This window comes from Caretta caretta, chromosome 8 (genome assembly GCF_965140235.1).
Source record: "Caretta caretta isolate rCarCar2 chromosome 8, rCarCar1.hap1, whole genome shotgun sequence".
Classification (NCBI taxonomy): Eukaryota; Metazoa; Chordata; order Testudines; family Cheloniidae; genus Caretta; species Caretta caretta.
In genome coordinates, this window is record NC_134213.1 from 84,677,918 (window position 1) to 84,698,776 (window position 20,859).

At 40.8% G+C, this 20,859-nt stretch overlaps 1 protein-coding gene across 2 annotated transcripts in view; it reads right to left on the reverse strand.

Annotated features, from left to right (window-relative positions):
• Positions 1-381: 381 nt before the first annotated feature.
• Positions 382-20,859, reverse strand: part of ST6GALNAC5 (ST6 N-acetylgalactosaminide alpha-2,6-sialyltransferase 5) — an 89,558-nt gene continuing 69,080 nt past the window's right edge. Inside the window, exons 4-6 of one of the 2 annotated variants that reach the window (XM_048861288.2) lie at positions 19,682-20,091; positions 14,703-14,810; positions 382-1,392 (exon numbers count right to left, since the gene is read on the reverse strand). In XM_048861288.2, the coding sequence (XP_048717245.1) occupies positions 1,161-1,392; positions 14,703-14,810; positions 19,682-20,091 (750 nt within the window). In that variant the 3' untranslated portion in view covers positions 382-1,160. The remainder of the gene's footprint in view (positions 1,393-14,702; positions 14,811-19,681; positions 20,092-20,859) is intronic. The other variant, XM_048861289.2, reaches the window with a different exon arrangement.

Below are 20,859 nucleotides of genomic sequence, written 5' to 3' on the forward strand. Positions count from 1 at the left end.
TCTCAATCCACTCAGGCTCCTAACCTCACTGTGACCCAGGATCTATGAGAAGAAAGTTACTGGGGAAATAGATAGGAGAGAGTTTGAAGTGGTAATGTTATATCTCATGTAATTGATGCCAAACAATTTCTATTCTGCTGGTTGGTGTAGACTTAGGAACATCACGTAAGTACCTATCGTAGGGGAAGGATTCAGTTCATGTACTCTTAATCCATTGCAGGCTGTCTTGCAGATTGCATCTGGAAATGGGAGCATTACAGAGTTAGTGGGAAATATAAAAGGCCAAACAGAATGATGGAGTTACTGAGAGTCCTCTGACCTCCTGAAGTGGCCCCTCTCATTTTTCAGTCTTAATTATATGCACAGTGCCACAGATGGTGGCGATATCCCAGGATACAATCTAGTAAACCTTGCCCTGCCCTCTACTCCCTCTCCATTAAGAAAGAGCAGCCTGACATCATAGCAGCAAGTGCACATTTACATCAAAAGGAATCTTCTTTGTCATTTTCATATTAATGTGAAATGTCAGATTGTACCGTCTCTCACATGATCATCACACGGGAATTTTTTTGCCGTTAAAGACTCTATATTGGAGTGGAGCCCGGCAATTTAAAAAGAAATACAACATTTACAGATCAAATATTAATTACATGCTCAATAGAATCATATTTTTCAAAGGAAAAAACTTATAAACAAGAAGCTAGACCTTTCTATACGACCAGCAATAAATTTTGGGTTTGTAGGCTTATGAAAGATAATCACATAATTGTGAATTAGAAAAATACTGGCCTAGCCTGCATAAAAACCTCCATTAAATAAGTATTTTAAGTTTTCACTATGAAAATTCAGTGGCAACGTGCTTTAAAAAACTATAATGAATTAAACATCCCATTAACGATAGTCAAGTTGTTTTTTACAGATCACATACTTTACAGGAGGTGAGCTGGCCAGACAATGTTAATTATTGGATTATGATACAATTGGATACAAAATGTCCTTTTATGTATTTCTTCGCAAGAACTTCCTGAATATTGTAGCAGTTTCCACCCACAAATCCTGTTAACCTTGCTTTTTTAGATTGCTTTGCTCTTCTGCGAGGTTCAGTACCCTGAAGCCTGATACAGTAGGTGATTGTGATTGCAGTCTTGTGCGTTCATTCCTCAGAACACGGGTTTAATCTCCAGGTGATTTATCGTAAGTGATTCTGGTTTCCAGTCTGGTTGAAAAAAGTGAATATTGAATGTCCGTGCCCAGTTCTCAAACACTCGTTTCTCTGTGATAAAACGATGATGGCTGCCCTTTCGTCCCCGCTCGTGTGAAATGTACATTGTACATTCATCAGGTCCCAAAGGTTCATAATAATGATAAGGTACTGAAGAATGATTAGGATCCCTGTGGAAAAAAGAAAATAGATGGAAGCCCAAGATGTTCTTCGTACTGATTGAAAAAAGATGCTATCTTAAATAAGCTGGTGGGCGCAAATCATTTTTTGTCCCAGTTAAACTGAATTTCCTGCAGCTGGTATTTTTCTAGCATAGTTCAGCAGTATCTGAATGAAGCAAAGGTGGTTTTCTTTTTCCTTCCTTTTAAAAGAGTGACTCCACTGGCTCAAAAACAAGGGAGGGTGTGCGCATGGCAGTGCCACATTGCTGCACTGAAATTTGAAGCACGGTGCTTAAAAGTTACTCACACCTTCTTGTCAACTGTCTGTAATGGGCCACTCTCTTACCACTTCAAAAGTTATTTCTCCTCCCTTGGTATCCTGCTGTTAATTGATTTATCTCGTTAGACTGACCTAACACTTGGTAAAGCCAACCCACATCCTTTCATGTATTTATACCTGTTCCTGTATCTTTTACTTCATTCAGCTGATGAAGTGAGTTCTAGCCCACGAAAGCTTACGCCCAAATAAATGTGTCAGTCTCTAAGGGGCCACAAGGACTCATTGTTTTTGCTGATACAGACTAACACGGCTACCACTGAAAACTATATTCAGTTTTTAACTCGAGAGGAGAGGTGCACACTCTATTGAACTGGGGGAAGGGGAGGAGTTGATCCCAGTCACTTCATTCTCTCACACCTGCTTGTGTGAATATTCTCCCACCATGGTGCCAGGGATATAACCACACAACTTCATTAGCGCTTCCCACGTATATCAGGTTGATGATGCAACCCTCTCTTGCTGACTTTTTAATCAAATGGAACCAATGCACAAATGAGTTCCTTCTATTATAGTATCAACTTTCATATACGTAGGGGGCAAAAATTAAAGCCATTCACACAGGGCATCTCTTAGACCTTGTAACCCCATGCACATCAACCTGCAGGGATGCCACAGAGCACAACATTTTAAGTAGAGAGAGATTTATATGAGACATGGATCATTTTAACAATTTTCAACTCACTGATGGTACCTGCTACAGAAAAGGTGTTTGGTTTTAATTCTCACACCATACTTTGGTTGCCCTGTTTGATTGTCTATATCAGCCAGTATGTTGTTTTGAAAAATATACATATTACCCTCCAAAATGCCTTTAATATGGGCATGGCTAATTTGATCTCACAAGAAAACCTATCCAAGCCAGTGTTACTACTGGAGCTTAAATGGAGTGCATATGGTCAATACAAAACAACTCTAGTGTAGGGCTGTTTTCTGGCTGATGCAGTGCTCCCATAATTCCTCTGTGCCTCACTCCTTCCTGCCCCCAGGACGGGCCAGAATGCACTACTCTGACTATTATGTACCAACATAATGGTCCACACAAGGTTGTTCCCACGGGTGAAAGTAACTTGGAGTCTTGAGCAGGGGGGCATGGCCTTGACCAGAAGAGGCAGGGCCTTTAACTACCCAGGCCCTTTAAATCACCCCTGGAGCTCCCAGCTGCACAGGCAGCTGGGAGCCCCGGCGCAATTTAAAGGGCCCGGGGCTCTGGCCACCACTACCGCAGTGGAGCTCCAGGCCCTTTAAATCACTGCCAGAGCCCTTCCACCAGGGGCTCCCACAGCAGGGCTCGGGTGGTGCTTTAAAGGGCCTGGGGCTCCGGCTGCTGCGGGGAGCCTGGGGCCCTTTAAAGTGTCAGCCTGGGGAAGCCGGTCCGGTGCGGCACGGCATACTGGCTCTTGCCGGTATACTGTACCGGCTTACTTTCACCTCTGGTTGTTCCAAGTTGTTGCAACTCGGAGGAGCTATGAAGTTGCTCTAAGCTGTGTGCTGAGCTGGCCCCTGATATGGCACATGAATAGACCAATGCAGAATCAGGGCTGGCAGCTGTAATGCCAAGGTTATTACTTTCCATTTGAAAAAGGAACTATTTAATGTTTGATCTCAATTTCAATCAAATATACAAACAATATCTAAAGTATTTTGGTATTGCCCATTATTTCTATTGTATAGCATCTGTCACCTGCACAATTCTCTGGCTAATTTTCCTTATTTCACCATTCTCTATATTGTATGTGCAGCAGTCATGTAAAAAATTGCTGGTGCTTTCCATTTATCCCTCAGATTAACATTTTAATTCAATCAGTCTGGCTTTCTCATAACACAATACAATACTGAGATCAATCCTCCAGCACCACACTAACAATAAAATTACATTTCTAAAAACAAGATTGATTCTGTTCTTATTGTACACAGCCTCACTGGAATATGTATGAGAACTTAAAAAAAATACAAAGAAAAAACAAAAAACCCATTAGTACTTCATCTACAGACCCCGATTTTTTTAATTTTAAAAATCCATGTTTATATATGTATTTAATATAGATGGTTTCATCTATCACCAAGGTAGATTTCTAGATCTCTATTTCAAATGAATGTCACACGCTAAGTTTATTATAAAAGGTCCAATGTATTAAAAAGAAAAATAAATCTCCTAGCTGAGTGGTTTATACTGTTGCCATAAATCTAACAGGGTATATTTTTAATGTGGTATTCAAAAAGAAACTACTATGTATATAGGCATGTGCATATAATTTAGATTATTGCTCCTTTACATGTATTCGCCTCCGCACCCCCCTGCCACACTTTCTCTACTGTAAATCTGGAGTAACTGTTTAAGTCACTGGAAATACTCGGCTGTAAAATCAGTGTGTGTGAGATCAGAATCAGGTCCATGGTATCCATCTAACTAATACTTTTACTGTGGTAACAAATTAACTGCTTAGGGTCCACTCCTGCTAAAACTTCCAGGCTTACTGGCTCTGGCACTTCCTAGGCTTTTAAACAGCATCTTGGAGTCTGCATCATATTAAAAAGGGTGAATATCCAGCATGTTGGATTAGACAAGAATTCCTTTTTCTCATCATATGGAAAAATAAAAGCTTATTAGGAAGATACTCCCTATTTAAAGGGGTTAGTTCAAAGCTACAGTTGTAGAAACACATGTAGACTTCAGAGTCTGGAGTTGGGACCTGGATGGTCCCAAGAACTTGGAACAGAAGAGCAAATGAAGCAAATAATTTATTTGTATTATGTCTCTTCCCCCTCTCTCCTTGTGCCTCTACCTTGAGTTTAACTCCCATGGATCTTATTTTTTGCTTTGTTTGAGGGCTTCAATAGCAGGCCAAACTTTCCTATGTAGGAAGGCCTATATCTTGTGCTGGCTGGGGCCTATAGTTACTTCATAACAATGTGTTATTTTAGACCCAGATCTTGTGAATAACTCCACACTGGCTTCAGTGGGACTCTGTATGGGTACAGATGTCCACTCATGAGCAGTCACTTCCAGGATCGGGTTCCAGAAATTCCAGGTTATTCCATTTAATACAGTGGTGACTACTAGAAATGGGTCTGAACCAAAACCAGTTATAGGAAAACACCAAACTCAGGGGAAGGGAACATCCAGATTTGTATCTTAACAGCTTTGGCCCAGCTCTTCAAAGGGATACCCAATGGGAGTTAGGTGCCTAAATACATTTGAGCGCCTGGGCCTTTGTGTTTAGTCTCTTCTTCTCTCATATAAGGCAAACCTAAATCCCAGTTCAAAGACCCCTGAACTTCAGGATTGCTGGGTTTGGATCTGAACTCTGTGGCTTGAGTAAGTACACGGTAACCCAACTTAACTGTACCATGTTCTCTCCTAACTGCAATCAACTTGTGTCACCGGCAAATGAAATGCATGAGTAATCTCTATCAGGAAATTGCTAGTCATCTCATTTATTAATATTAAAACAGATGCTATTTTACCACTGCCTGACACTGGACATTAATCAGTATTTTGTCAGTTAGCATGCATATTAATATCACAGCTGGGAGAGAGCTGCTGGAGGGCAGTTTGTAAAATACACTATACTTTCCCACTCATCGCATGCCAGTGCTGACACACAATAAGCACTTGTATCTGGCGTCAATCATTTACTTTTTGACACTTCAGTGCACATTTTTCCACAGATGGTATCCACCCACACTGGTACCTGAAAATACAGCAAACCATGTTTGCATTGAAAGGAATGAAGCAGAAAAACAAGGCCATCCCATCTCCCGCTCCAGTCAATCTCTTCCTTTACAAATTAAAAGTGGCTGTAAATCAGCCTTGCAGAATTATACTTGCTCACTTGGGGTGAGTACTATATATATTTTGAAGGGTGAATAAAATGTCATCATTCTTTATCATCATCAATCATCATGTTGAAGTATGGACAAGCAGATTTTGTGCTTCGGCTGTTAAGTTTTCTAGACAATTTTGCCTCCTCTCTCCAGTGCCCTGCCCCCTTTGGAATCTAATTTCTAGTCCATTAAAATTGTTCCAAACACCTTTATACATTTTGCTCCTGGTTATACAGGACGGAATTGTGCAGCCCTTACTGAGGCAGTGCTCTCACTGAGGTCAATAAGTAAGGACTGAAGGAGATAGCCCACCATGAATAGTTGCCATATAATTGGGAATAAAATGCATAACTCCAGACAACATAACTAGGAACAATAGCTACTTGATTTAAGGCAGTTGGGAGTGGGACAGAGTAAGAAGCCAGATTCAGAAGTGGTGGCCAAAGGAATAAATTACAGGACTTTAAACACCACTTTGCCTACATTTTCACAAATGAGAAATGACCTTGCAGCCAAACAAGAGAATTCTTGATAGGAAAATATCATTTTTTTACCTGACTCTAAATTGCCTCTATGTATATGCCTTTGGTGTAAAAAGAGTTAGCAATTAAAACAGTGGTCAGAATAAGCTCTACTGTGGGAAGATCTCCACAGATCCATGCTGGGGCTCTCCTCAGGCAGAGCTCCTCCCCAAATGCGGAAAGCAGAAACATGTATGGTGCCAGCCTCCCTCACCCAGCAGCTGTTAAGTGCAGAAAAGATTCTGTGGGGTTGCAAATGGAGCAGGAGCCTGGCGGCTTTCTATGGCACCATTCCGAGATTGTGTCAGATTTCCTATCAGAAGTTAATCCCTCCAGAAGTAACATCAACCCTCTTGTGTCCTTCTGGCATATGCTACTGGGCAGCCAGAAGCTTGGGTATGTCTCTCTGCACTGCAAACTAAGACCAGGCTGAGACTCAGGTTTGAGCCCAAGCCCCACCTCTGTCCACACACAAATCAGTCTACTTGCATCAGCAAGCACTGTGGAGCCGAGGCCTAGGACCCAGCTAGGAGAGTTCTTAGAGTCTGAATCCCACTGTGACTTGGGATAAGCCCTGTCATTTTGCAGAGTGGATGCAAATCAAACGACCAACCTGAGATGGAAGGTCTGTGTAGTGCAGAAGAGATGCATTAGCACGGCTGTGAAACCCGGATCCAGCAACTGGAAACACAGTAAGTTTACAATGCAGTGTGGATGCTCAAGCATTGGATAGGAAACCATAGTCCACTTGTGAGTCCACAAGTTCGGGTCTCATAGACCCAGGCTTAGCATGCAGTGTGGACATACCCAAGGGGATCCAGCAATGGCAATGCAGCTCCTGGAGCTGGGTTGCAATGGGAGCCAGTAGAGACAGGAACATCCATACAGAATGGCTCCTGTCTCTGGGGAACAATGGCGCTTCCTTGTGTGCCCAAGATCACAGGAATTAGGAGATCTCACTGTCTGTGAATTCTACAGGAGCCCAAATCCCTCACTTTGCAAGGACAATTAAAGGAAGCACTGTGAAATATGGTGTATTTCTGCTCTTTTGACTTCTTCCAACGGCTTCCCTACAGAAGAGGGAGATCTGGCCCCAAGTCCACTATGGGCTGGAATTTGCTTCCTGAACACTCAGAGTAGGTGATCTTCCCCCTTAATTTTATTTTGGAGCAAGAGAAGTGTATTCTCTGGGCTACACTGTTGCTAGGGACTAAAGCAGGTTATCATCTTACTACCGGAATACTTAATAACTTCAGCGCATCCCTATCCAAGCAGCACTTTGTAAGTCAGATACTCACATAGAGTGGCATAAGAGCAACATCAGGGCACCTTAGGGTTTGTCTACACTGCAATTAAAATCCACAACTGGCCTGTCAGCTGACTCAGGCTTGCGAGAGTTGGGTTAAGGGGTGTTTAACTGTGATGTAGACGTTCGGGCTTCGGCTGGTGCCTGGGCTCTTGGACTCTGCAAGAGTGGAGGATCTCAGAGCTGGGCTCCAACCCAAGCATCTACATCACAGTTAAACACCCCCTTATCATGAGCCCTTTTGACCAAGTCAGCTGACATGAGCCAGCTGCAGGTATTTAATTGCAGTGTAGACATACCCTTCGCTTTTGAAAAAATCCAGTAATATTATGACCAAGGTGAATGATTCAATCTTACATATGGATCTATTGCAGAACACCAGAAAAATCACAATACTCAGGTCAACCATTTCACTTTCAATTGCAAATACCAACACACGTAAATATTAAATTTAGTAAATGTACAGATTTATACACCTAAGTGTTGTTCGTGTTGACAATGAAAATCTTCTCATTCTGTAGGACAAATTCCTTTAAACAGAATTTGTTTCCCCCTGCCCTGGTGGAAAGAAGTTTGGTTAATGATCTTAAGCTAATAATTTTAACAGAACCAACTATGTAATATTCATGATTCCTCTGAAATGTCCTTCACATTACAGATTTGATATTAATTTAGTTCCATGAGAGTGATCACCCAGACTCATTAGTTTGCTAATTAATACTTTAAAAAATGGGAAAGAGGAATTGTAAATTGAGTTTTATTTTAATTCTGAATATAAATATGAATATTATACAATAATTTTTAATATATATGTATTTGATATTCAACTAAATAATCAGCAATTCAGTAGGAGGATTTTAATCTGGAAAATAATGAAAACATATTCTATTGCAAATTTTTACTGTGTTGGACCTAAAATTCATTGTTCCTAATGTACCACAGGAACACAACTCTGAAGTCCAGCCTTTTGTGCACATTTCTAGTAGCAGACAATAGTTAATAGCTCTATACTGTATTTTGTAACCATATATTTGAAAATAAGTATCACGCTTTATTTGCTACAATATTTTATAATTTAATGAGCTGACTAAGGACAAACCAGACAGTTCAGGTCGTATTTATGGGAGCACCGGGTTCTTCTCAGGGGCCTTTGTAGATTACCTTCCCCAGAGTTAGTCTCTACAGCACAGATGTAGACTGTGCCCTTTAATAAGGATAGATTAAATTCCATTGCTTATGAAACTGCTTTTTCCCATCTTTACGAGCAGGTAAATGAACCACTGTACTATAATTTGTTCACTGAACTATAAATATTAACCGTGTATATAAAAGAGGCTAAAACTATATGTATACCCCAAATTTAAAAAAAAAAAAAAAAAGAGTAAGAGAACCAAAAAATGGCACCAAGGCTAAACAGAGTAAAAGAGGAAGTTAGAGATAAAAAGACACATTTTAAAAATTGGAAGGCAAATCCTACTGAGGAAAATAGAAAGGAGCATAAACTCAGGCAAGCCAAGTATAATTAAGCAGCCAAAAAAAGGATTTGAAGAGCAATTAGCAAAACAGACTAAAACTAAACAGCAATTTTTTTTAAAGTACATCAGAAGCAGGAAGCTTGCCAAACAATCAGTGGGGACTTTGAGTGATCAAGGTGCTAAAGAAGCACTCAAGGAAGACAAGGCTATTGCAGAGAAGCTAAATGAATTCTTTGCATTGCTCTTCACTGCAGAGGATGTGAGCAAGAGTCCCATACTTGAGTCATTGTTTTTAGGTGACAAATCTGAGGAACTGTCGCAGTCTGAGGTCAACAGAGGAGCTTTTGGAACAAACTGATACATTAAACAGTAATAACTCACCAGCACCAGATGATATTCACTCAAGAGTTCTGAAGGAACTCAGATATGACATTGCAGAACTATTATCTTTGGTATGTAATCTATCATTTAAATCAGCCTCTGTACCAAATAATTGGCAAATAGCTAATGTAACACCAATCTTAAAAAAACACTACAGTAAAGAACAGAATTATCAGACACATAGATGAACATGATAAATTGGGGAAGAGTCAGCATGGCTTGTAAAGGGAAATCATGCCTCACCAATCTATTAGAATTCTTTGAGGGGGTCAACAAACATGTGGACAAGGGTGATTCATTGGATATAATGCATTTGGGGTTTCAGAAAGCCTTTAACAAGGTCCCTCACCAAAGGCTCTTAAGCAAAGTAGGCAGTGACAGGATAAGAGGGAAGGTCCTCTCATGAATCAGTAACTGGTTAAAAGACAGGAAACAAAGGGTAGAAATAAATGATCAGTTTTCACAGTGGAGAGAGGTAAATAGCGGGGTCTGTACTGGGACCAATGATGTTCAACACATTCATAAATGATCTGGAAAAAGGGATAAACAGTGAGGAGACAAAGTTTACTGAAATTGTGGAAAAGCAGCATCACTTGCCCCATAACCTCAGCCATGCAGAACACAATGCCATCCACAGCCTCAGGAACAACTTTGACATCATAATCAAAAAGGCTGACAAAGGAGGTGCTGTCATCATCATGAATAGGTCACAATATGAACGAGGGGCTGCTAGGCAGCTCTCTAACTCCACATTCTACAGGCCATTATCCTCTGATCCCACTGAGAGTTCCCAAAAGAAACTACCCCATCTGCTCAAGAAACTCCCTGAAAAAGCACAAGACCAAATCTGCACAGACACACCCCCTAGAACCCGACCAGGGGTATTCTATCTGCTACCCAAGATCCATAAACCTGGAAACCCTGGATGCCCCATCATCTCAGGCATTGGCACCCGGACAGCAGGACTGTCTGGCTATGTAGACTCTCTCCTCAGGCCCTACGCTACCAGCACTCCGAGCTATCTTTGAAACACCACTGACTTCCTGAGGATACTACAATCCATTGGTGATGTTCCAGAAAACACCATCCTGACCACTATGGATGTAGAAGCCCTCTACACCAACATTCCACATAAAGATGGACAAACCGTCAGGTCCATTGGTGATGTTCCAGAAAACACCATCCTGACCACTATGGATGTAGAAGCCCTCTACACCAACATTCCACATAAAGATGGACAAACCATCAGGAACAGTATCCCCAGTAATATCACAGCAAACCTGGTGGCTGAACTTTGTGACTTTGTCCTCACCCACAACTATTTCACATTTGCGGACAATGTGTACCTTCAAGTCAGCGGTACTGCTATGGGTACCAGCATGGCCACACAGTATGCCAACATTTTTATGGCTGACTTAGAGCAACGCTTCCTCAGCTCTCGTCCTCTAACGCCCCTACTCTACTTGCACTACGTTGATGACATCTTCATCAGCTGGACCCATGGAAAAGAAGCTCTTGAGGAATTCCACCATGATTTCAACAATTTCCATCCCACCATCAACCTCAACCTGGACCAGTCCACAAAAGAGATCCACTTCCCGGACACTGCAGTGCTAATAAGCGATGGTCACATAAACACCACCCTATACTGGAAACCTACTGACTGCTATACTTACCTACATGCCTCCAGCTTTCATCCAGACCACACCACATGGTCCATTGTCTACAGCCAAGCTCTAAGATACAACCACATTTACTCCAACCCCTCAGACAGAGACAAACACCTACAAGATCTCTATCAAACGTTCTTAGAACTACAATACCCACCTGCTGAAGTGGAGAAACACATTGACAGAGCCAGAAGAGGACCCAGAAGTCACCTACTACAGGACAGGCCCAACAAAGAAAATAACAGAATGCCACTAGCCCTCACCTTCAGCCCCCCAACTAAAACCTCTCCAACGCATCGTCAAGGATCTACAACCTATCCTAAAGGACGATCTCTCAATCTCACAGATCTTGGGAGGCCAGTCCTCGCTTACAGACAACCCCCCAACCTGAAGCAAATACTCACTAGCAACCACACACCACCCAACAAAAACACTAACCCAGGAACCTATCTTTGCAACAAAGCCCGTTGCCAACTCTGTCCACGTATCTATTCAAGGGACACCACCATAGGGCCTAATCACATCAGCCACACTATCAGAGGCTCGTTCACCTGCACATCCACCAATGTGATCTATGCCATCATGTGCCAGCAATGCCCTTCTGCCATGTACATTGACCAGACCGGACAGTCTCTACGCAAAAGAATAAATGGACACAAATCAGACGTCAAGAATTAAAACATTCAAAGACCAGTCAGAGAACACTTCAACTTCCCTGGACACTCCATTACAGACCTAAAAGTCACAATTCTTCAACAAAAAAACTTCAAAAACAGACTCCAAACAGAAACAGCAGAACGGGAATTAATCTGCAAACTGGACACCATTAACTTAGGCTTGAATAAAGACTGGGAGTGGATGAGTCATTACACTAACTAAAAACTATTTCCCCATGCTAATTTTCCCCCTACTGTTACTCACACCTTCTTGTCAACTGTTTGAAATGGGCCATCCTGATTATCACTGCACATTTTTTTTCTCCTGCTGATAATAGCCCACCTTAATCGATTGGTCTCGTTAAGAGTTGGTATGGCAACCCCCATTTTTTCATGTTCTCTGTATATCTATCTATATATATCTTCCTATTGTACTTTCCACTGCATGCATCTGATAAAGTAGGCTTTAGCTCATGAAAGCTTATGCTTAAATAAATTTGTTAGTCTCTAAGGTGCCACAAGTACTTGTCGTTCTTTCTGCTGATACAGACTAACATGGCTACCACTCTGAAACCAGACAATACAAAATTACTCAACACAGTTAAGTCCAAAGCTGACTGTGAAGAGTTACAAAGGGATCTCACAAAACTAAGTGACTGGGCAACATAATGGCAGAAGACATTCAATGTTGATAAATGAAAAGTAATGCACACTGGAAAACATAATCCCAACTATACATACAAAATGATGGGGTCTAAATTAGCTGTTACCACTCAAGAAAGAGATCTTGGAGTCATTGTGGATGGTTCTCTGAAAATATCCACTCAGTGTGCAGTAGCAGTCAAAAAAGCTAACAATGTTAGGAACCATTAGGCTAGGGATAGATAGTAAGACAGAAAATATCATAATGCCACCGTATAAATCCACAGTATGCTCATATCTCAAATACTGTGTGTAGTTCTGGTCACCCCATCTCAAAAAACATATATTAGAATTGGAAAAAGTAAGGAAACAAAAATGATTAGGGGTATGGAATCCCATATGAGGAGAGATTAAAAAGACTGGGACTGTTCAGCTTGAAAAAAAAGAGAGCGCTAAGGAGGGATCTGACAGAGATCTATAAAATCATGAATGGTGTGGAGAATGTGAATAGAGAAGTGTTAGCTACCCCTTCCCATAATACAAGAACCAGAGGTCACCCAATGAAATTAATAAGCAGTAGGTTTAAAGCCAACATAAGGAACTACTACTTCACATATGCACAGTCAACCTGTGGAACTCATTGCCAGAGGATGTTGTGAAGACCAAAAGTATAACTGGGTTCAAAGAAGAATTAGATAAATTCATGGACGATAGGTCCATCAATGGCTATTAGCCATGATGGTCAGGGACATAACCCCATGCTCTTGGTGTGCCTAAACCTCTGACTGCCAGAAGCCAGGACTGAATCATTTGATAATTGCCCTGTTCTGTTTATTCCCTTTGAAGCATCTGGCACCAGCCACTGCCAGAAGACTGGATACTGGATAGATGGGCCATTGGTCTGACACAATATGGCCATTCTTGTGTTCTTATATAAACAGTAGTAAATATTATAGTGTCTTATAATTTAATATTATGCCACTTTGTTACAGTACACTGATTCTTAGGAACATTTTACACACAGTCATAGTGAAGATGTTAAGCTCTCTGGACCAGGGATTGCCCTTCTTTTTTCCCATCTACATGCATGGACCCCAACAAACAAACCTCAAAGGGGTTGTCTTACTTTACACTGAATTAAAGTGGTACACAGATTTATGACTTATAAATTCATAGGGATCGCTTCACTTACCACCAGAATGCAACCACTTCTGGGTTAGGACCTGGCAGCCATCATAATGGTGCCAGGAACTTTACAGTTTTAGAGTAGGAAGTGAAGAAGGTCTTATCCAATTGAATTGGCAGGAAACTCAAGTAGGCGGAGTGCAATGGAAGTTGTTTATGTCTGATATCCGTAGTATCTCATCTCATCTGATGCCTTCCTTGAAGAGCTCCTTGTGAAATTTGGGAGCTCTGGTAGCAACAGCTCAAGTTACAGTCACTAATGTTCTGTTAGAAATACATAAAGATTCTCACCACGTACAATTTGGTGTTGACATTGCCTATGGTAAAGATCCTGTCAATAAGCTGCTACTTCTTCATGGTCAGCACAAATGCAAGGTCATGAATGGTCATTTTTAATGCTCAAAAGAATTAAAACAAAAGAAACTCTACCTCCATGATACAATGAGCCAACCCATCTCTGTAATCTTGCTTTCCTTGCCACTGAAAGTCATTTTACTGATAAACTAGACTTCAGTGAAGTCAGTGAGTTTGCAGCAGAAAATTCTATGAAGTACCCACTAGTTCAAATGGGGAGTGAGCGATGAAAAGTTGTACTGAATCCCTTCCCCTTGTTGCATATGAGCACTGAATGTGGCCAAAAATAAACTGTACTTGTGAAATGGCTCAATATCAATTTTTGTAGCAAGTTACCTCTCATTGAACTTACACCTGTTACCAAACTTTCTAACACTAGCCAGTTTCACTGGCAAAAGTCTGAGTGCTGTGTCTTTCACCTGCAAACGAAATTTGCATTCACAAGATAGCTAATAGCAAGATTAACCATCCATTTTACATGTGCAAATTCAGATTTTGTGGGGGTAATATAGGTAGCCAGTTTTCCAGATGTGTAGGGCTTACATGTCAGGGGAACTGGGATCTTAATTTTGGTTTCATAAATAGTTCAGTTTAGAAACTAGTCAAACTGTCAGAGCTTCCCTCCTTCTATAATGAAAAATCCCTTCAGAGGAAGATTGAAACTAATATTTTCCAGATTAATTTCATGCCAATTATTGCATTAGTTTTAGCTGATAAATATTCAAAGGCTAAAAGACACCAACAAGATGGATTAATTCTTCCACTGTATGAACAAAAACATTTAATATTTTATATAACAGAATTAAATGCTGTTTGTTGTTTCTTGAACCAGATCCTGGGACATGTTAATTAATTGCTTCTAGAGGACCGTAGACATGTTTCTTGGAAACAAAATTAAAGATTTCAATATTTATCTCCAATGTTCAGCCTGGTTAGCAAATAATGCTTCCAAAATACATCTTACCTGCAGAAATCTGGTGGCACCATGCCATAAACATTTATCCTGTCACAGAGTTCTAATGCGATAGTCATCGTGAACCATCCTGTGCTAAGCCAAGTGTTGGATATCTTCCTAAAAGTAAAAACATAATTAAGTTTCCAGGGTGACAAATAATTCTTGAAACATCTAAAGTAATTTCTGGGCAGTTTTCTCCATTTTTGTGAAAGGTTATGAAAACTGGGCAATCAACACCTCTTTTGCTGTCATTAATTTTGGGCAAAGAAATATTAATGTTTTTGTGACATTTACCTTAGGCAACTGCAGCCTCCAAGCCTGTGTTTATATTCGGATACTAGTTAACTACCAGAAAAATGCCCTGTATCGATAATTGCTTAAGGGAAACCATCACCCAACTGCATGGCGACACAGGATGCCATTTAGAGCCTAATGCTGGTCCCATTGTGTATGTCTACATAGCCTGTGGCAGCAAAGCCTCCCAGCTCGGGGCTTGCACTAGTGCTCTAAAAATAGCTGTGTAGACAGGGCTTTGAAGTTGTGGCTACGGGACTCGAGCACGTTCCCACCCAAGCAATTTCAAAGCACTTTCTGCACAGCAATTTTTAGCGCTAGCCCAGCTCTGTGGACCCCAGAGACTCACTGCCGAGAGCTGTGTAGATATACACAGAATTTCAGTGGGACCAGGATTTGATCCCAAGAGCTCAATCCAGCCAAAACGAGCTTTTGCAAGTGCTGGTCTGTGGAGGTGCCTCAGCTACTCTGTGTTCCATACCTGAGAATTCTAATTGTGATTCTTAGCAGGGAGTCTCCTTTCTTCAATGACTAAAGCCATTTGTTTCAGAGGAACAGCCGTGTTAGTCTGTATTCGCAAAAAGAACAGGAGTACTTGTGGCACCTTAGAGACTAACCAATTTATTTGAGCATGAGCTTTCGTGAGCTACAGCTCACTTCATCGGATGCATACCGTGGAAACTGCAGAAGACTTTATATACACACAGAGAATATGAAACAATACCTCCTCCCACCCCACTGTCCTGCTGGTAATAGCTTATCTAAAGTGATCATCAGGTGGGCCATTTCCAGCACAAATCCAGGTTTTCTCACCCTCCACCCCCCCACACAAATTCCATTAGCCATAACATGACACCTCTTGCACAAGATCAGAGACTCTGACTCCACCTAGCCTGAGTGTCATTAATGGCATCTGGCATCTCTGAACAACAATGTGGGATTCCATTTGAGGAGTAACCCAGATATCCTAACCCAGATATCCTGTGCCTGGCTCCTTTCTGGCTAACTGAACATCTGTAAACTGGGGACAGTCTTTAAAAGGGGCATACCTGATTCCACTCTTGGGTGTTTATGTGACTTTCAGGTTCATTACTGAGGCTTCCAAGGAACCATGTATGCCATCTATTAATCTCCACCCCTTACTACTGATGAGGAGACTAATGGCTAGCATAAATTAGTCTACTTGACTCACCTCAGGAATGGACCTGTCCGCTATGGGAGAACAGTAAAGACAGCAGCCTCAATCTGACCTTTAATTTCTCTGTGCCTTGGGTCCACATCTGTAAAATGGAGATAGTAATACTTCCTTTTTCCTACCCTATGTTCTGCCATGTCTATTTACAGTGTAAGCTCTTTGGGGCAGGGACTGGTTTCTCACTGTGTGTATATGCAGCACCTAGCACAATGGGGCCCTAATCTCAGTTGGGGTCTGTAGGCACTATTGCAATACAAATAATAATTTTCCAGCTCAAAGGTGGAGGGGGAAGGGATAAGGACCCATGGAGGAGAATTTGTTTGCATGCCACAGAAGTGAGAGATTTGGGGGGGAATAGATTGTTCTCAACAGATAAGATTCCCCCAACGTCTAGGGTTTGCACAGCCCAGAAAACCCAGGGCATCTGTCAGAAGGGTCTGGCCCTTTTCAGTTAGGCAATTATTTTGTTAGTTACTGTAACTCTCAAGGTTTCAATAAATAGGAAAAATAAAGGAATTTAAACAAACTTTAAACACAAGACAATCAACGAGCATGAAGAATTTAAATCTGAAAACCTGTTCAAGGACCACTGTTAATGTTTCCATCTCTCTAAATGCCACCTCTGCAGTATTACAGTATAGAAACAGGGTTACATTGTCTTGCCTTTTCATAAAAGATTTTAACAAGAGTCCTACAAAAGAATATCTACTGTTTTTACTCCTAATCAGCTGTAATGAAAGAATACGAAGAGCTGTCATGTGCTTATTAGGGGGAATTATCAGATATTCTTTTTTATGATGAACTAACACATTGTGCTGATAATTCTGTAGTGCACACTAAATTACAATTAAAGGCCTTTCTGCTCCACCAAAATCTCATTTATAATCTCTGTGGAAATACTCTTCCTGAAGTTATTTCATTTATGCTTCCTTTATCTAATTACTGTAATATTGGTTCTGAATCATATTTTCTTAATGTACCCTTTATTCAATTACAAAGTTATTTTCAAGTACAGTTACTTTGTAATATCAAAGTATATTGCTCTGCAGCCTCTGTCATTTGCCATACTATTTCATTGATGACATTTTCTGAAGGTTCTCCTTCAGTTTTAAAAATCAGACCTTTTTTTATAAATCACAATACATCCAATTATCCTTTTTCTCATAATACTAAAGACAGAAATGGATGGCTTGATTATTGGTTCCTTGCAATCAGATTTCTCCCCCTTTGTTTTTTGCAGTCAATAACTCAGTAGTACTCAATAGGAAAAAAAAAAGCACACTGAGTAGAGAAGATTCTGGGTTACACAGTTTTCTGTTCCTGCAACCACAGCTCTGTAATTGTCTTTTTCTCTACAAATTCCTTCCTGCCTATGTTTCCTTTCATATTCCTTCCTCCTTCGTTTGTGCTGCCTTTTCATTTATTTTCATCTCTTGTTTTAATCTTCTTAGTCCTTCAAGTAGGTCAAAAGTGTCCTCTAAAGGAGCATTTCTTCTACAGGAGCATGCGCGTCTTCTTATTACCAACAGAACTTGTTTGTAAGACCAAATGCTACAAGGATCCCAGTGCCCTTGGTTCCCACTGGGAGCGGAAGGTGCCCGGAACTGGGCTCACAATAAACTCAGCTATAGGGTAATTAAAGGACAAAATTCCTTCAGGTTTTCACTTGTCCTACAGGACAAGACCATGCTCTGAGCAGATGTGACTGCAGAGGTGTAAAAAGCCCTCACTCTGTGCACACACAGAGCCTGCTCAGATCCCTGCTGTGTGCCTGATATCCCCACTGCAAGTGAGGAGGCATGATTCCACCCTCCCACATGTGTAGCCAGCAGAGCTGGCCAGATAGCAGGGCAGGAAGTAGCCTGCCTCTCAAAAAGGGGTGCTGCATCTTACCTTCTCTAGAGCAAGAGGGGGCCAAGGGAAGTATTGTGACTGGGAGAATACAGCACTGCACTGCCCTATAGGCAGAGCCTGAGCCTAAATACCCCATCTAGCCCACAGTGAAGCCTCATTATACTTACTGTTAAGTTTCACTCCGCTGTATACTGGGGATGCAGCTAATTCCATACACCCTCCAAAAAAAGTATTAAATGATCAATTCCCTGGGGATTGTCAGCTTCCCCTTCTTCTCCGCTCTGGCTGAGCAAACTAAGAGAGGGAAGAGTTTTTTCTGTGCTGGTAGATCACCTCCCCCAGCTGTTGTTTCCCTCTGCAATTACAGTGAATGAAGAGAGGCCCTGCCACCACTTCGAACCGAGAGAGGATCTTTAACAAGTAGGCCTAGACATAGTTACATTATGCTCATACCGGCAATACACAAGGTAGGCTGGGGCCAGAGGATACAGTGTATCTTGGTTGCAGTGGTCCTTTACCTTACAGTGTGGGCTTCTAAAGGGTAGGGACAGCTACCTATCATTATTATTTATTATCTGTGTTGCAGTAATGCCTAGGCACCCCAGTCATGGACCATGCCCCCATTCTGCTAGGTGCTGTACAAACACAGAACCAAAAGACGGTTCCTTCAACCAATCAGGAGCAATAATCTGCTATGGAGTGACTCTGCCTTGCCCCTGCCCTGCAGCCTGGAAGACAGGACACATCCATTGTGGTTGCCCAGTACTAAAACCAGCTGTATGGACTGGACTCTGTAGTAAGTTTCAAGGTGGGGAAAACTGTTCACAGTGATTTACTGCACTGTATACTCACCTCTTCGTTTGTACTGAAGTGGGGACCTTGTACCATTTTTACTGCTGCATATTTAATATGTACAAATATAATGAGTTCATAAAAATAAAAACAAATGTATTTTTCTTGAGAATGTCCTTGGCTTAAAAGCCCATTTACCTACATTATGCACAAAAACACTCCAGTCGTGCAGTGGTCACTTATTAAAAATTTCATTTAAAGATCAGTCTATACGTTACAGATGGTCTCATAAAGATCTATCATAACAATTTCTTTTTTCTCAGCTGTAAATGGCAGATGAACTGTCCAGAAGCACCTAATATATGAAAAAAGTGTGTATTTGTTTTACAGGAAGCTTTACAGCAGCAATGTTGAAGAATGCTTAAATTCAATAAGTAGCCATTATAATTCACAAAACAGTAGCATTTCCTCCATAAGAAAGTAAAACCTATCAATTCTTATTTTTCAAAACCAGTAAAAAACTGCTTTCAGGTTTATTACCCCAAAGTGAGATGTAAAACGCAGTGTCCATCTCCTGGCTGTTTCTTTCTGCAATTCCCTTGCTTGATTGTATTCAACACACACGTTTTTAGTGTTATAAGTTAATGGAAAAATATTCAATACAAATTATTTTGATGCACATTTTTGATTTAAGTTACAAAGGCTAAGTGTTATTTAGCACGTAAAATCATATTACAATCACATTTAAGGGGCATGAAGTTCCCTCTGAGTTAATCTGAAGCTGATGAGTTTAAATGCCATTATTCTTCAGCTATGGAAATTTCCCCAAATGTACCCACATAAACTTCCTCACCTGTCTTTGCCAGTTTCCTGTTTGAAGAGGTCATCAAATTGAAGCATCTTGTGCCGAGAAACCATATATACTTTTAATTGAGGTAGTATCTGATTCATCAATTGCAGATTATTATAAACCAAACCTTTTCCATCTCTTCTCATATAGCTGCTGGGACCCCAGAAGATAAACACAGTACCTTGACTCATATTTAACAGTTCATTCCGGTTTCGCAGAATTCTCTGGATACTAGAATGTGCAATGACTCGAAGGCTAGTTTTGTTTCCAACATCTTTTCCATAACCTCGAGTGGGTGCATCGTTCATTCGTATTACACACTCAGTCTGGTCAATTCTGTTGCCTTGTTTGCTTCCCAAGAGGTGTCCAGAACTGGTTACCAGTGCACAACTCTTGCAGTGCATTTTCAAAGGCTGCAAAGAAATAAACCCTTCAAGATTAACTGCAATCACTTCTTCATCCACTAGGCAATAAAATAATTATTACTAATTAATTTACTCATATATTGCACCTTTTAGTACAAAGATCTCAGCGTGCTTTCCAAACACCTTGCTGGGTAGGTAAATGTTTTCTATTAACATTTTCATATTCTAACAGATTTTATTACTTAAAACATTGCTTTGGTGAATGGAAATAATATTTTAATCAGGTTTCTCTGGTGCCAAATGTCAGCAAATTGTCTCCCTTGGATTGTCATCTGCAGCATTAATGTTATGCAGGTAACAGTTCAGCATGTAAGTACACTCGTTTTAAACAAAATCACTGTCAAGATTATCGTAGTGCTTAATCAATACATTTCTTTGTCTTTAATGCATACACATATTTTACAATCGCACTGATAACTAGTGGTTTGCACTTTTTCTAGATTGTCTGTCAAGTCATCTTCAAAAGATACACAGTAACAGGAGATGGAGTACATCTATACAATGTGTGTTTACAAGGCAACGGAAGAGCGGAAAACCACAAACTTCCATGAAAATAAGCCAGGTTATTAAAAGATGTGTAAATTATCATAATCAATCTGTAAATACATCTTATCCCATTGTTTAACAGGAGAATGAAGAAAAAGAAAGAAGGAAAGCTAAAGATAATCAAATACGCAGTGTGCAGCAAGGTGCAGTGAGTTCTCAGTGATGATATACTGAACTAAGACGACAGGACTGTTTCATGATGTGGCCCTT